The sequence below is a fragment of the Euprymna scolopes genome, chromosome 6 (genome assembly GCF_053919585.1).
Source record: "Euprymna scolopes isolate OS-2025 chromosome 6, ASM5391958v1, whole genome shotgun sequence".
Classification (NCBI taxonomy): Eukaryota; Metazoa; Mollusca; class Cephalopoda; order Sepiida; family Sepiolidae; genus Euprymna; species Euprymna scolopes.
Window position 1 is genome coordinate 88809251 of NC_136487.1, and position 17756 is coordinate 88827006.

Here is a 17756-nt window from a genome sequence, read left to right on the forward strand (position 1 = left end):
CCTTTCCATGTAAATAAGAACATTAGATAAGTGGAAATGAGATTAGGATAAGCCGAGACTCGAACCTTGTAAGCAAGGTTAAGAAATAGAATGTTAGAAATCGGAATGTTAAAAAGGCCTATTGTTAAATTATATTAATAAATAGTTAGATATTGTTTATATTGTAAAAAAAAATGATTGTTCATTCTTTTACAAAACTGAATATTAAAAATGTCCGCTAAAAAGAATGAACAATGCAAATTAAAAATACATTGTTAGAAACTAGGTTAGGAGAGGATTATTTGTTTGCAGAAGTGTGTTTTGGAAAAACATGTGCATAGCCACGTGAATTGGTCACGTTTGGGAAACACACTTCTAAACGCCATAGCAAAAGGGGGATTCTCAATATAGGAGCTAGAGTTAGTCAGATTAGGGTAGTTGAGTCTGCTAGTCAGCCAGAGAGAGAGTTGAGAGTCTGTCAGTTGACAGTCAGTGGTCCGCTATTCAACAGAAAGTCTCTGTAGAGAAGCAGACATCCCCACTAGATTTCAAAATCGTACTTGTTTTGTACTCTGCCAAGTCAGAAAAGTCTGCTCTAAGCAGCAGTTCTCCAAATGTGGCAATAATATTCCATTTTATGATGTGTCTAACTCGTATAGGTAAGATTGCATCAAAGAGTGGGATGCCTTCTGGAACAATAAAACAGATTTCATGTATTTCGTTTTATGTCGGATGTGGGTGATGATCGTTAACAAACTCATTAAGTCATGTTTTATTTTTTCTTTATTTATTTTGCATAAGTTTTATTTCTCATAATTTAATTTTTTTTTTCTCTTTTTTTTATTCTGTTTAAATGTCAGAGAGAGAGTTGACGAAGAATAATGCTGAATTATTGAACCACAAAAAGAAGACATTTTTTTTGCAAGAGTTTTCTGCTCAAGTCAATGAACAGATGAAGGTCTGTAGTTATCTTGAAGAGGAAGTTATGAAAAAACTGTCAATCTGTGACAAGATGGAAGAGAGGTAAGTATTTTTTTATAGCTACCCTCATTCCAAAAAATTGAAATTTGTATTATTTACATGATTTTTTTGTTGTCTTATATTTAAAACTAGCATGGATGCCTGGCATTGGCCGGGTGGACATGAAGTTCGGTTTGGACACAGTTGTTATACTAAGGATATTGAGTAAACTCCCCACCCCCCCCCACCCCCAGAAAAGAACGGAATCACAGAAAAAAAGAAATAGGTGACAACTTCCCCACTTTTTGTTGCTCGTGCGCTGGAATCCCCCCCCCCCCTAAAAAAAAAAAAAATAAATCAAAACAACTTTTCTTTCAATCAAAATAGCAAGTGCTCATGTGACTGCAAAAAAAAAATTTTTTTGAATTAGCAGCAGTAGGCAGGCTTGAACCTGAAATGCGAAAAAAGCTAGCGCACTAGTCGTCATGGCCATGACGACTTATGATATGACACTTCAAAATAACGTGCATGCATGACTTGCAAAAATTGTGATGCAAAAAGTGATCGCCTTTGCAAGAACTGGTCCAGTTGACGACCACAGAATTATTTTTTTCTAATTTTCATATATTTCACATATGCGTCCGAGGCATCGCTTTTTCAGATAGTACTGATTTTGACCCAGTTGGATGCAGCTGACAAAAGTTTTTAGCGGACATATGAACATACAAACACACACAAACCGACATTTAAGATTTTTCTAATAGATGTTTCAAGTTATTTGACACCGATGTATTTATTTTGTGAACTGATTCATAAATTGTTGGGACTTTCATATTTAGTTTGTTAATTAACTTGTTTCCTTTTTTTTTTTTTTTTTTGTAAATTGCTTTGGTAATTTCTAGGACTAATTTCATTCAGCACTTGTGGAAACAAGGTCTTTTTTTTTTTTTTTTTTTTTTTTTTAATACTTGAAATTGGTTCAATTATTTTGGCATCCTTAATTTTCTCTTGAAAAATTTGCTTATTTTTGCTGAGTATGTAGTAGTTATCCCCTAGATTAACAACACTGTTGACATAAGTGCCAGATTTAATCTCTTTGCCACTGCAGAAATATGTGACACAAGGTCAGAAGATGGGAAGACTAGACCAGTGAAAAAGAGATAATACACTCTGGCCTCTTAAAATTTCATGGGCGGCCCCACCGACATTGCCCAGGCAGTTATCTATAAATTAATTCCTCTCCAAAGCGAAGAAGGCAACGGTGAAACTCTTAGAGCTGAACAGAACTAATACCACAGATTACCAGAAAAAAAAGACTCCCACCATCAAGCTATGTCGGACTGATTGTCACCACTGATAGTTGACTTTTTTTTTCCTCAATCTTTCAACCTTCAAGCTCTTTGGACATTTACTGAAATTTTGATGATATTGGGCCAAATTTCCTAACCTGAAATTGAACAGACATGTCTTGTTTCATTTTTATTACAAAACAAGGGAGGTAATTCTATTGGGCAATTATCTCTATTTAAATTAAATTAATATTTTCATTTGGCACTTTTGAGGAATATGTATCCAAGAAAATGTTCGTACTTGTGCCATTAAAGCAGAGTTTCAACTCAGACTTCAAAGACTTGTAAATGTTAACAAACTTAACTTATTTTTTTTTTTTTTTTTTTTTGTAAAGGAGTTATTTAACAAAAGAAACTGATAAAAATCTTGTATTTAAGCATATTCAGTAATGTTGTGTCGGTACTTCTATGCAACTTTAGCAAAATTGTTTTTTTGTATTGTTACCCTAACCCAAAACAAACCTAAAGCTTTCAGTAAAAAAATTGTATCAGTATCCAAAAATATCCAAATGAAAAGTTGCAAAATTAATAAAGCTATTCAAAAAATTATGTAAAGTCATCAGGTAGATAACAGCATCATTTTTTAATTGTATATTTCAGTAAAATTCATAACTTGATTCATTTTCCCCCCATTCATAGTTAGAACTACTTGTATCACAACTGCAATTATATGGATACCTATTCTTAAAAAGCACCCTTATTTAAAAAAATTTTTTTTTTATTCCATTACTTCTAATAACATGAGTGTCATCAGGGAGTTTTGGGTCTTTTAACATCATTTTTCTCTTGTCAGGCAGTGTAATTTGTCTCTTAATACATGTCTTTTTTATATGCTAAAACAGATTTTTTATATACTATGGGTGAGTATAAACCAAACGGGTTCGCTAAACTCATGTCAAGCATTTTTATCAGCAACTGAAGGCCATTTGATTTTTTTTTTTTCTTTTTTTTTTTTAAATTGTATTCAATGTCACTTTCAGTTGATTTTTCTATCACTGCTTGAGGAAACTGGCACTGTACTTGGTTTCTTTGTCTTACATCACCTTCATTACACCAAGGGAATCTGATTAATATCTGCTTAGCATTTCATTCTTGTCTGATGAATTTTTAGGTTGCATTTATTTTTACATTTCCTTCTGCCTGGCCATATTTTTTATCAAGCCTTTTTGTTTAGTCCGTTCATCCTAATGAAAGCGCTATCAATCAATCAATTTTCTTAGCTAAAAAAATAGCAAAGTGCAGCAAGCCATGTAAAAAGACTACGTCTATGTACAATCTGAATATTTGTTCACAAGGTGACTTTAAACCTGGATATGGTTGGCATCATGGCAGCCTCTTCTAGCGAACTGTTTCAGGGATCAAAATCTAGGTAAAGAATGCTGCCTATCTTCTACTGAGATAAAAACGATGATGGTACATCTTCTGTAAGTGACTATAGAGACGATGACGACAAGGTGTTGGAGTGAAAAACTCTGTTTCTAAGCTTTTTACTTAGCTTTATTGCCTAAGACAAGCTAACCATAGTCATCCATCATATCAAATTTGTCAGCCATATACAACCTCTCCCCTCATATGACTATCACAAACCATCAAAAAAATTTTACAAGTCTTCAAAAAATATCAATTTCTGTAGAGGTTGGGCGGGGTATGTTAAACTTAACAAATAGAACAACCTCATATTTTAGAAGCCTTTTAAAAGACATTATAAGCTGAAAATTTGATATTTTATCGGAAGATATTTTTATTTTACATAAAAAAATATTTTAAAGCATATTAGGAGGCGACACATGTTTAACAAGCTTGTTTTTTTTTGTTTTTTTTTTAATAAAATTGTCAAAAGCTGAACAATTTTTCGCCGATTTACACCATCAGAATTAAAAAAAAAAAAACATTGTTTTGTACTTTTTTGAGGTACTTGTACAGTTTAGTCAAGGCATTAAAAAAATGAAAATATCAAAAAAAAAAAAAAAAGGTTATATTTCATGTATCTGTTATGGAACAAAGTTCTCTGAAAAAAAATTTCACTTAATTTCATGAAGTATTTTTTTTTTTTTTTTCAGCGAAAAAAACAATTTGTTATGATACCGAGCAAAATGTTCGATTTTAAAGAAGAAAAGCTAGTATTAAAGATGGGGAGGGGTGTCAGCGCTTTAACTGGAGTTATCCCCTTTTGTCATTTCTAAAATTCAAACAAATTTTTTTTTTTTAATCCAAGAAGATGGCCGCCTTCAACACGCTCTCATAAAAACGTGTTTTTCTGCTGTAAAAAAAAAGCTATTTGATGAAATTAAGTGAAATTTTTTTTCGGAGAACTTCGTTCTATAACGGATACATACAATTTAAACTTTTTTCAATATTTTCATTTTTTAATGTCTTACCTTTTTTTCTTTAGTCACTTTTTTTGGTTGAAGTTGAGCTATATGATGTTTAAACAGTATCTGGATGATAGTTTTGTCAAGAACAGTCATGTGTGGCAACACCAAAGGAAGTATCAATTGAGGATTGTTCTTATTTATAAAGCATCATTTATTTATTTATTTATTTAGATTTAAGGTCAAAATAAACAAAGAATTGCATTTTATGGCTTTTAATGTTTTTTTTTTTTTAATTTTTCAATAATTTAAATTTCTATGCCAACAATGCTTTACAAACAAGAACAATCTTCAAATTCTACTCCATTTTTTTCTCCCAATTTTGATTAAATAAATAAAACATGTACAGTAATTTTCTTTTCGTTCGTGGATTGGGGGAGGGAGGATATCATCCATGAGCAATGTTTCTGACAAGGAGGAAGAATTGCTGTTTGTTAGGTTGGAAATTATCTGTTTGCAATCTTGTAGACAAAACATTTCGGTTATGTCATCTTCTCAAACAATAATTAAAATAAAATTGCATCCCAGTTTATTGATGAGAATTTAACAATTTCATTTCTAAACACTTTCTCTACAGTTAAAACTAAATTTACCGGGTGTTTGAGATAAATTACATAATATTTTTATGTTTCATTTTAGAACCATGTGAAGTATTTAAATAGCAGTAAAGTGCAATGGATAGTTATTTCTGTGTAATATTGATGAGCTGAAGACCATGGATGACAGAAAAGCACCATTATTTATTAAAATTTTGCAAAAGAGTTCACAGTATAGCACTAGGATATTGGAAGTTAATCACTCATTTCAATTGAAATATCAGGAGTCCTCAATCTGGATACTTCACAATTTACACGAAACATACAGTAGACGATAGTCAGCTATAGGAACAAGCTCCAAGAGACTGCCTAGGTGTTCTAGCACATTTCCCTAGCTATCATCTAAAGCAAGGTTATCTCCGTTATGACAGCATCCCTATGATACCTAAATCTTGATGCAGAAAAAAATGTAACTCTTGTTACACATATTTGTTTAAATTAAAGTTTAAAGGCAAAAGTCAAATATTGATTTTTGCTGCTAAATCAAAGGTGAACATCAATTTTCTTATGTGTCCCTATCATATGAAAGAACCAAATTTTTGCAACTCTTACAATTTGTGCGTTTTCTTAATTCATGAATAATTTTTATTTTTTGTTGTAGCCAAAAAACAATTTACTACAGCAGTAGTAGTGTTTCTAAAGTGGAAACAGCATGTCAGGTAAGAAAATACATTCCCTTTCTTTTTTTTGTGTGGCCTTTTATTTATTTATTTTTTTAAGTACAACCATGTCTATTATTACTTTTGCTAATACTGTGAATCAGTGTGCCCCCCTCCACTCCAGTTATTAGGATGAAAAAAGAGGAAAACTAAGTAAAAAAAAAAAAAAGAAAAAAAAAAGGTTTATCAGCAGAACAAAGTTATAGGATGTAAGTTTAGTAAAAATATAATAGGGAGGAAGTTGTTCACCAAGGCACACAAAGGCAGCTGAAATAGCATTGTTAATCAAGATGTGGCAGGTGATTGAGACAAAAGATTAGACATGCAAGTCATATTTTTAAGGTAAGTTTATGGACAGTTTTACATATGGCAGTTAATTTTATGATAGACACAGTTTACATACAGTCTTGAGTTTGCCACAGTTAAGGATAGTTTCCAGTTTGGGACAGCTGGCCACTCAGAGGTACTCCTAGAGAAATTGGAGTCAAAGCTGCGCGAGAATAGATTAGGATGAGAAAACAATCGCTATAGACCAACATAACCAAACAATGTTTGCAGTTTGTTTTTCTACGCTACATGACAGTATCATGTGCGCGTACACACACACACACACACACACACACATAGTTTAACTGATTTCTATCAAGTACTCGTTTTGTGTTTTATCACAGCACAATCAACAAAGTGATCCTCGGGTCACAATACTATGTATCAATAACCAGTCAGTTTAATATGGAAACTGGATAAATGTGGTGAATTTCTTTCAATTTCATTATCTTATCAGATCAAGCTTCCTAACCTAAAATGCATCAAACGTTGATGTTATTTTTTCCTTTGCAACACTTAATCATGTTTTTGAAAAGTTAAAAAACAAAATTTTTCTCTATAAAACAATCAAACCAAACATCATGAATAAATTGAAAATGTAAAGAACTTAAAGCATAATTTTTTTTTTACCAAAATGACCAGATTTGCAGTTGGAAAAGGGATTGGTATGCTGTAAAACAAACAAACCAAATCTTTAAATTTCAACTTGTGGTAATTTATTTGAGGGTTGGGAGTATTTTAGTGAAATTTTGATTCAAACAAAGTTTAATTTGTTCTCTTAATAAATTTACAATTCTTTTGTGTAATTATTTTTTTTCCAGATTACTTCAAGTTGACATTTTCAATGACTGGTGAATTATATTTTAATGTTGATGTTTGTCAACTTAATGCACAGAATATTGTTTTTCTGCACATAAAAACTGTTCCATCTTAAAAAAAAGCCACTTTACTTCCAAACACTCTTTTCCATTACCCTTTCTCTTTGAGCTATGTGACATCATGTTTTTAGTAAATTTCCACAGCCTAAGCAATTTTCAATTTTAGAACATTGAATTGACCCCAACTGTTTCCATTTCTTGTTATTCTCAACAGGGTTGCGGAGTCAAGTGGTAAAAGTCCGACTCCTAGAATACGGACTCCTTAGATATCTCCAACTCTGGACTTCTTTACCGCTATGTAGAAATCTATTCTGCAGATCCATATATCAGCCTCCCACACCTATTCAGCATTTTATAAATATTTTTCGTATACATTATTTTTTACATTTAACATTCACTTGTATGATAAATATATTCACATATACACTCAACCAGCTTTATAGAATAAGTTAAGATAACAAAGGGATAAAAAAATTTACAATTAAATTTTATTATGTTATCAGTTCAAAAGGGAATACAACATTTAGGGATAGAGAAACCTCTTTAGGCCATGGCATTTCAAAGCCAAACGCTTCTCATCAAAAGAGGGGTGTAAAGACATATTATACAGAGAAGAAATTTTTTTAAAAGATAATATTGCCTTTAGAAAAAGAGGATCAAAGGAAAAACAGGAAAAAACTATAAAGGACTATAGTAGCATGGGTTGCTTCTTATTGATTTAGGCCCGTTTTTTTTTGGGGGGGGGATAAGATTGTAATTCCGGATCAATCCCAGACTTATCCAATTGCTAAATTCCATTTAATTTGGTAACTGGATAACTTTCGTATTACAATCTGAATGTTATCTGATGTAATCCACAGTGATCTCACTCAAACAGAATTTTCATTGATCCTGTGTGATGTCACTACCAAAACAAAAACAGCTGTTCTGACAGGATTTGCAGTGATCTGATGAACTGAAATATCTTGATGAAGTAGAAGCATTACAGTACAATACAAAATATGACATATCTCCAAAAATATAAGCAAAACCATACAAAAACTGCTAAATTGTGCAACTAGTAAAAACCAAACAGGAAAACAATGTAAAAAAAAATAAATAAATAAATAAATTTATTGGACTTAAGGAGTCAGTCTGATAAAAAATTCTGACTAAAACTTCTGACCGACTCCGCAACTCTGATTCTACACTAACTAAATTATATACTAATGAGTCTACTCACTCCGTATCTAACAATTTGATTGTGATTGAGAGTGTGTGAAGGTGGTTAACTCGTGCTTACATGCTTCATGTGAGAACAACATAAGTAAATAGTTATAACTCGCAAAATAAGCAAATGATTGACACTCCAACTTTCAGGTAAGTCTAGTGTCTTGGTTTGGTGTTTCTTTTTATATTTTTTTAATGACAAATTTATGGTTTTTTATGACTAAAAACAAAAAACTTTTTATAACAGAAAACTGTTCGTGAGTGTATTGAGAGGATCCAAGTTGACTTGAATCAAATGAATCTGACCTCTCCACCTTTGTAAGTATCAAATTTAATTTTGCTACTTAAACAGGTTAGGGGAAGGGGATGGTTGGCTGAGTAGATATCATGTTCTATAAAATCAAGTATGCCAGGTTCAAATCCCAGTGGATCTATTGAGGTTATTTATACATCAGAACGTTTGTCTGGTTCCAAATCTGGTTATTTATAAGGTGTAGCTAACAAGTGGTGAACTTGAGTTTTTCTTTTTCCCCTTTCTTCTCCCTATGTTAAGAATGGCTTTCTAAAGTCTTGAAAGTTTGAATTATTTGGAATTATCTCCTATCCCTCAAATTATTAGAGCCATCATAAGTCAAAGATGATTTCATCAAGTGAAATCAACAAGTTATGAAGACAACCTAATCAAATTTGATAAATAAACTTAAACTGAATAAATTAATGAATAAAATGAAATAACTATAGCAGTCATGAATGATCTATTTTCTTTTGTGATTCAATGCCCCCCCCCCACTCAGTGATTTGACCACACTGACTAATCAGCTGGTGGGGTGCATTGATTCATCTGTTCTCTAAAGAATTTCTTTGGCCCTTTTGTGGAAAACACAGTCAACCAGCAGAGAAGTTAGGTATCTTTTTTCTCTCTCTCGTACCTATCCACTTGACATTCCAGCATCGATGATTTTCATTGAGAATAACTGCTGCCAACCTGGGACTACACAAAGAATGGCTTCCTGACTGACAGACTCAAAAGCACCTTCTAATCTTTCTTCCTCAATCCGAATGCAGTTTGTCAACTTTTTTGTTGCCAAAGTAAATCTTTTCATTATTTTGTTTAAAAAAGAGTTCTGTTATTTATTCTGTACTTTTGCATTCAACAATTATTTTATTAGGAATACCTACAACCAGCTCCCTAAATAACTTAAAATGAATAAATTAAACGGAATAAACTTAAAATAAATTTTCTAAAAAATATTGCCGCATCCAGTAATACAAATATTTTTTTTAGAATTGTGGGATTTTTGTTTTGTTTTTTTAATTATAAGTTACATTTTTGAAACTCAATCTGAGCATCGTAATATCATTTGCAGAAAATTCATCCAAACTAAATTAAGATCGGTGCTTATCCATAACTGACCTCCTCTCAATAAAAAGCAAAAATGAAAATAAAATCTTATGTACATATCAGTTGTGACGAAAAGAAAATATTGTACATCAAGAATAACGTTAATCGATCAAGTAATATTATTGTTATTAAGAAAATAATTACCAAGCAATTAATTGGAATTCATAGGCATTACGATGATCTAAAAGGTTGATTTTAAACTCTATTTCTGAAGAGCTATTATTTATAAGGTGTAGTTAACAAGTGGTGAACTTGAGTTTTTCTTTTTCCCCTTTCTTCTCCCTATGTTAAGAATGGCTTTCTAAAGTCTTGAAAGTTTGAATTATTTGGAATTATCTCCTATCCCTCAAATTTGCGAGATGATGTTGACAGTTCATCATTTAGCCATAAAATTCCATTTTCTGTTTTTAAAATAATTGTCTGTGTGTATCTGTATGTATGTCCAGCTAGAGGAGAAAGCGGGGGCTGGAGGAGAGGGAGGTAGAAGTTTTAATAAAAATGTTAATATTTTTTTGCCCTGGGTGACTATGAGTAGCCTTGCTAGTGATGTATCCATGATATTTTATTTTAACAAAATCCGGTTATGTTAAATAAACATATTTCGTTTTGACTTCTATTTTATGTTTAGCAGAAGTATTAATCAAAAGGTACTTTTCCCTGATATATACTGGCAAGATTTCAGCTAAACAGAAAATAAATAAAAAAAAAAAATGTTTATTTAACATAAGCTGAAATTGCAAACATATACTTGTATCTTCACTAAAGTTAGCAGATAAAAGATTCTTGACAAAACATTGCATGAGGAATTAATATTTACATGTTTTCTTGGTGTGGAGGCAAGGGAGATCTAATTTTGGATGCATACAAACCAGTAGATGCTCTTTATTATTTCATTGATAATGTTTATTCTTTTGTACAGGAAACAGCGCACCTTGGACAACTGCAAGGAAAACTGGCAAAAGAAACTTGATCCGATCCTCCTTAAATTTCCAGCATGTGAAATTATTGATGCTCTTGTGAAAGTGACTCTGGAATCCGTTAAGCAATTAAAGGAGAAGACAACACAAGTTGACATAAAACGGGATGTTGAGGAACTTAAGTAAGTTGACTGGAATCTGATTTCATCCAAATTTTCAAATTAGTCGACCAGTGTAAATGTATTTTTGGCCTCACTAATTAAACTGCTACACATTTATCGGCCTTTCACATATTCCCGGATCTGCTGAGATATCACATTTTGATGATTGCCTTTTCTGGAAAAGGCACACAAAATCCTTGATAATATTTTTGTTAAATAAATGAATTGGTAATAAATCTTGTGGTTTTCTTAGATTATTACATCATTCTGATATAGATACAAGATGCTTCGACAATTTCACATTCCGGTGGTACTGTTGGTTGTAGGAGTAGATATTAAGAAGTAAGTAAAAATGGCAGCCACCTTCATTTTGAAAAGTTTATTTGGGAGAAACAGTTGAGCTAGAGAAAATATAAATTTTGAGCAAAGCTTCTTTCTTAGAACTGCACGCCAGTGGAACTCTCTGCCGCTTGCCTGTTTCCCACCTGACTACAACTTGGACGTCTTCAAGTCCAACATAAACAAACTCCTGACAAACCGCCCTCTTAAGTAAGACACTATCAAAACCGCTAATACTAATGATTACTACAATACTATCTCAGTGATTACTGTACACGCAATAATCCTTATCCCTGAGTGGCCTTCGGGCCTTGATAAGTGGTGACCCCCATGTAAAAAAAAAAAAAAAAAAAAAGACGAAATCAACGCATTGGAAATGCACATTAGAGCTTAGCCTAATTAGATGGTGGAACAGATTAGCATATGAAGGTTTTGATTATTAAGCTATGTGTGAATGTACAAAAGAAAAATTGAATTTACTTTATTATATAGATAATTATTCTTTTATCGAAGGCTCTAATAAATATTTTTTATGTGATTATAAAAGAAAAAAAATTACAATTTCAATTCCTTTTCTTTCTCTCATTCTCCTTTAACTTCATCAAGGATCAATTTTTTTTTAATTTTTGTAATTTGTGTTGGAATATAACCAAAGAAAACTGTAAAATTTTGCTCCTGTATTCAACTCATCGGTTTCCTGTAAAATTGTACCCTAGGTTTGATTGGTCATTAAGCAGGTAAATTTGTATGAATGAACATGGTGCAACTTTGTTTGATTTTGTTGTTAGCATTGGTTTCCTAGATATTTTCTAGAATTGGGTACTCGCTGACGGGACCATGTGACAGTTGCCAACATCTTTTCAGTGTAAGGTATACCATGGAACTGACTACATTCAAACTTGGCAATACACAGGTCATCAGTCTACATTGTAATCCATTTCACTGTCACTCTCCATCAAAACAAGTTACACTCAATGATTTGTTAAGTTCTATACAAAATGACTGCGTACACGTTTTCATTCATGTAAGAAATAGCATGGACAAATGTGCTACCATTGCCTTTTTCATAAGTTGTACTGTTTTTTTTTTTTTTTTGTCAGGATTTGGTTGATTATTTTGCTCCATTTTTAAACTTTGAGTTGTGGTAACAAAACTGTAACACCTTTTGAGCAACAGTTCATTGCCTAGCTTTTAAGCCTCTTATTTTCTTATTTCTTGTTGCCAAACATGATGGAGATAGAAGGCCAGGAGCTCTAGTATCAAGGCATGATGACTGACCCTGGTTGACCTCTGTCATAGCTGAAGAGTTATTTCTAGAGATTAGAAGGTTTACACCATTATTTGCCTCTTCCTGCCTGATGTATAGACAGGTTGAGGGGCCCTTTTTATCCTAAGAGACGTCCTGCCAATATGTGTTTTTACTTTTCCTTATATTTTTATAATTCCTCATTGTCGGCGGCTTTTTATTTGATATTCAAAACTTCTCTCTATTAAGGAGGTGCCTCTGTCCGCAACCTGAAGGATGTGCTGGACAGTTTCAGCACACCAATTTTTTTTTTTAATATTTGGTCGGGTTTACTTCTAATGAGAAGTGTCCTCATGTCAGTCTCTGACAAACCCTTATACAGAGAGACCGAAGACACCTGAGGACGGTGTCTAGTAGGCATTCAAGTTCTCTCCAGAGAAGTACCATTGAATAAATGTGCATGTGTGTTAATATTTTAAAGTAAATTCTTTTTTTCAATGTTATTTTCTTTTACTTCAGAAGTGCATTTGAAAGATCTAAAGTCCCAAGTCTGTTGCAAAGTGTTCATCAATTGATAACTGTAAGTGTCATCTGTAAAACCAATTCTATTTTCATATTTGTCTTACCAGTTTATTATGTTAACAGGTTATAATTATGTTCACAACTGAAAGGAACAACTTTAGCTTTACACCATATCTGATATTACTTAAAGGCCACATTTTCAAACAAAACCCGTATTTTGAAATTAACTTTATTTCAGGATAACAGTTCTAATTAAAAAAAAAATCACAAACAATTCATATGCTTCTTTCTTGAAAATTAAATACATTGTTTTAATTGGACAAAGTTAATTTAAATATGCATAACTAACATCTCACTAAATAAGTAATGGGTTGAACTAATAAAACAACTTGCTGCTTATGCAGTTTAGTAAAGACATTAAAAAACGAAGATAAAGAAAAATATCTATGATGTACATGCCTGTTAAAGAATTTTATTTTTACAGAGCAAAATCAAATTTTAGTGAGGACGATTGTGACAACAGCCATCTTGAAAATTTCAGCTATGAAGAGGGGAGAGCAGGAAAGATAACCATCTAGTTCTTGAAGCTTGTCAAAACACACATGAAGTTCTAATAATTTTATTAATAAATTTTGAAACGATTTTCTGCAAAAAAAAATAAAAGCAGAAAGACAAAAGAAATACTTAAAATTATTAAAAACTATAAAAATAATGTTGACAAATTTTGCCAATCTATATATCTGTGAAAGTGTCTATGTGTGTCTGTGTACATTTCCCTACACAATAACTCTGTCAATGTTCAGTCTGCAGGCTCAAAATTTGATATACAGGGTATGGAGATTTGGTAAAATCTTTGTACCCGTTTTCGGACAGAAATTTGGCTGTTAAGGGGTCAAAGTTCAACGATTTGACCTTTGAGAACTCTAACAAACTCCTCCACCAATTTTGGGTATAGGCAATTGAAATTTTAGATATAGGTTCCTTGGACATAGATCTAACGTAATAACTTGATTTGAACCAAAAACAATAAATGCTAAGAGGCCATAATAGGGGTGAAAATTTTTAAAAAATTGACCGCTGCGGTCTCTACCAAATTACGTAGACAATTTCTGGTCTAAACATTTGAAATTTTACATAAAGGGTATTCAGAGATAGGACAAGCTTTTTAATCGGTTTGGGTCGAAAATTTGAGCTACCAATACATAAATGTATATTTGCATGTCTGTCTAAAACCTTCGACAGAGGTGACTGATTTTTACCAGATCAGTATTGTTTTGAAGTTCGACCCTTTAGACAACAAATACTGACAAATTGGCTAAAAACATTAATTTCTTCACCTTCAACTGGCCACTTTTCTACAGGGAGGGGTCGCTTTTTCACCGATATTTTCGAAAGTCATCCCCTCTTTTCGATTGTCTGGTTTTAATTTAAACCTACATCACTTCCGGTTTGACAGTGGTCATAACAGCAAAGACGTCACATTTTTTCCCCGTTCTTTTCCTCCTTCGTGGTACAGGTTTCAGCCTGCCTTCCTACTACCACTTTTTTTTTTTTTTTCTCAACACACGCCTCCAAACACCCAGGCAACGCCGAGCACCCATGCTAGTATTAAATAAAATTAGAACTTCATGTGCCTTTTGACAAACTTCAAGAATTAGATGGCATTATCTCCCCTGCACCCCCCACCCCCCATTTTGTAGCTAAAATTTCCAAAATGGCTGTTATTGTGATCATTCTCACTAAAATTTGATTTTTCTCTGTAAAAAAGAAAAAAAAAAAAAACTACTTGATCGAATTGAACAATTTTTTTTTTTTTTATTAGAACTTCATTCTATAACAGACACATACATCAAGATATTTCTTAATCTTCGTTTTTAATGTCTTTAGGCAAAATTTGATTTTATTTGTCAACAGTCTCCTTGTAGGGTAATACACGCTTCTCTAACTATTTGATACTTTTTGTCTTTAGCGTGAAAATATGCTGCAGTTTCTAATATCACTTCTTTGGAGCTAAATCTCACTTGAAGCATTCTTTTGATATATGCAAACAGCCAGTAGTTACTGGAGGTTGAATCTAAAGAATGACATTGGGAGCAGTATAGAAGTAATTCAAAGTGTAGTTTTGCTGCACAATGTATTTCGTTGGTGAAAGAGCACTTTCTTGTTCACCTAAAGCCTTATTTGGCAATTTCTATTTTCAAATACTCCAATAATGCTGTATAATATTCACCATTGATGGTTGTTTCTTTCTCAAAGTAACTGATGAACAAAATACCTTGCACATCCCAAAGTGTGGCGATCAAAATCTTTCTTGTTGATGTTTATATTTTTGATTGTTTTGAATGGATCTCACCAGTTGTTGCTGGCATGAGTTAAATGGCTTTAAGAAATTGACTCCCAGAGTAACTTATGTCTGACCATGTCTTTATTTATCCTTCTTTCCCTTGGATCCATTTTTATCACTTCATGTTTTTCTTTCCTTCCCTTGTGAACTGGACCTGCTACCTCAACTATTCTAACAACTCTCATCCATCTTTCAACGTAGTCATATAATCAAAGTACACGTTGCTATGCATATCTCACTATGCTGTCCACATTTAACCTTCCTCTGTAGTTAACATAAGACTCAGATTGTACATCCATTGTATCCTTCTCATATCATTTCTTTCCATGCAACACATATCCTCAACCATCACTTCCATACATCATCACACTGCATACACATGCCTGATGTTCTATTCTCTTAGTCAACAGAAATCCAAGAAAAAAGAGAGGGCAAAATAGAAACTAAAATCACCTCACTCTTCTGGCTCTTATGTCAACATGCCCTTAACTCTGTCAGGGGAAGGACAGACAACTCTTTCCCTCTCAACATTAAAAAACATGTTTATCATAGTTAAAAATGCCATTAAATATTTTAAAGTTTCAGTTAAATCACTTTGCATTCGTTTCTCTATAGATGCTATCATTTTTTTCCCCTTTATATTGATATTATTTGCTATTATACATAAATAAATGTTCTACATGGCTTAATCACATTGACATACTTTGTTCTCATTATATAACTAATGGTAAGTGACATTAAACCAGATGTTGACCATTTAGAAATGCCAGGAACTATATGTAGGATGAAGTCAAAACCCTCCTGAAAAAAAAATACCTTCACTATAACCTGTTTATCCACACGTGTTGACACAAGAGAACAATCATCGTCTGGGTAAAAGTTCTGTTCTCAATTATGTAGCAAAACTCTCCTGAAAGGGTATGTTTTCACTATCATGAAATGTTCTATTTGGAAAATTTTTTACCTTACAACTTCGTGTATTCATACGTTACTATTGTTTGTTCTTTTTTTTTTTTTCTTTGATACAAACATATATTTAATTTTTCCAGGAGGGTCAAAGGTCTCACCTTCGTCGCTTTATGGAGACTGAAAAAATGGTGAACACCACCCGAGAAATCCGACAACAGGTGCAAAAGTTACAAAACACTATCGACACAAACTTAGAAGAAATCTTTTCTGGAGATCCTGAAAAATTAGCCATAGCTAAGTGTGTATTTTTTTTTTTTTTTTTTTTTGTGTGTGTGTGTTTTTAAATTTTGTGAAATGCTGAAACATTATGAAAGGAAAGAGGAAATATTATGTAAATAATGATGAAACGTCTTTAAATAATCACATCAAAACAGATTTTTATCTCTACTATTATATAAAAGGAACTTTGTGAGTTCGTTCCATATGGACTTGAAAACGGCTGGGCCAATTTTTATGAAATTTCACACGATGGTACTTTATGTGCCTGGCAGTGTTCTTAGATAGGCTTTGCATGGGAACGTCTTCAATAAGTATCGATAATCGAAAATAATCCAATGAAAGAAGGAACAGGTGATTTTGAGCAAAGTTAACACTTTACACAACCTAACATCACAAGTGCATTTGAGAAGTTTTATTACCACACAAGCTGAAAGGCCCAACATATAAAATCAACAGTAAGGTATTTGATATTAAAAAGGTGTGTCCAAAATGAATGTTTCTGTTTAAAGCACAATTGCAACATGATACTTGACTTTTACATTTTAAGCTTTAATTTAAGCTATTATATATAAAAAAAAAATTTATAAAATCAACTAGTCTTTACAGTGCAATGTAGACTACAATGTATTGTAGACTGTCATTGCGGGGAAGCATGTGAAGCTTCTTCCTGGTGCAGCAAATAGAGCAGTCAATCAATTTGATTGCAAAGTGGGCGATTTCACTGATTTCGATGACAAAAATATGGGCGTGTGAAACATTCATTAATTATCATTCAATCCCCTGCCAACAAATTTGAATAAATTCTAAGGAAGAAGGCAAACAATCTTTCGACTCCGAAATGAAAGTTTAAAAAGAAATGTATACTGTTGCTTTAGCATCACTTTTTTTTTTTTTTTTTTGTTCATTTGGTTTTTCATACTGGGGGTGGGGGTGGGTGAAACAAACCAACTGGTTTTGTTTAAAGAAAATACATTTATAGAGATCGTGAAGTTTATCTTAATATCTGTTTTAATAACTGTTTGCAAAGTAAAAATACATAATTTTTATTTATGAAATTTTGTCATTTGAATTTTTTTATTTATTTTTTATAGATTCAACTTTTTAAAATATGATGTATGATTAAAGTATGATTTTTGCTTGTTTGCAAATTTGAGTCAATTTTAATTTGAACATGATCACACATGTTGTGAGATTGAATAAAAAAGATTGAATCATTTTTTAAATGATTTACCATAAGTAAAAAATGTCCATAAACATCTGATTAAAAACTGTATATTGTTACGTTATTAATTTTTATTATTTTCGCCA

At 32.3% G+C, this 17756-nt stretch overlaps 1 protein-coding gene across 1 annotated transcript in view; it reads left to right on the top strand.

Moving 5' to 3' along the window:
• Positions 1–17756, top strand: part of LOC145277769 (uncharacterized) — a 60425-nt gene that overhangs the window by 21595 nt on the left and 21074 nt on the right. Inside the window, exons 6-11 of the mRNA XM_080129514.1 lie at positions 840–1002; positions 5858–5915; positions 8577–8647; positions 10651–10830; positions 12914–12974; positions 16310–16467. Coding sequence (XP_079985640.1) covers positions 840–1002; positions 5858–5915; positions 8577–8647; positions 10651–10830; positions 12914–12974; positions 16310–16467 — 691 coding nt within the window. The remainder of the gene's footprint in view (positions 1–839; positions 1003–5857; positions 5916–8576; positions 8648–10650; positions 10831–12913; positions 12975–16309; positions 16468–17756) is intronic.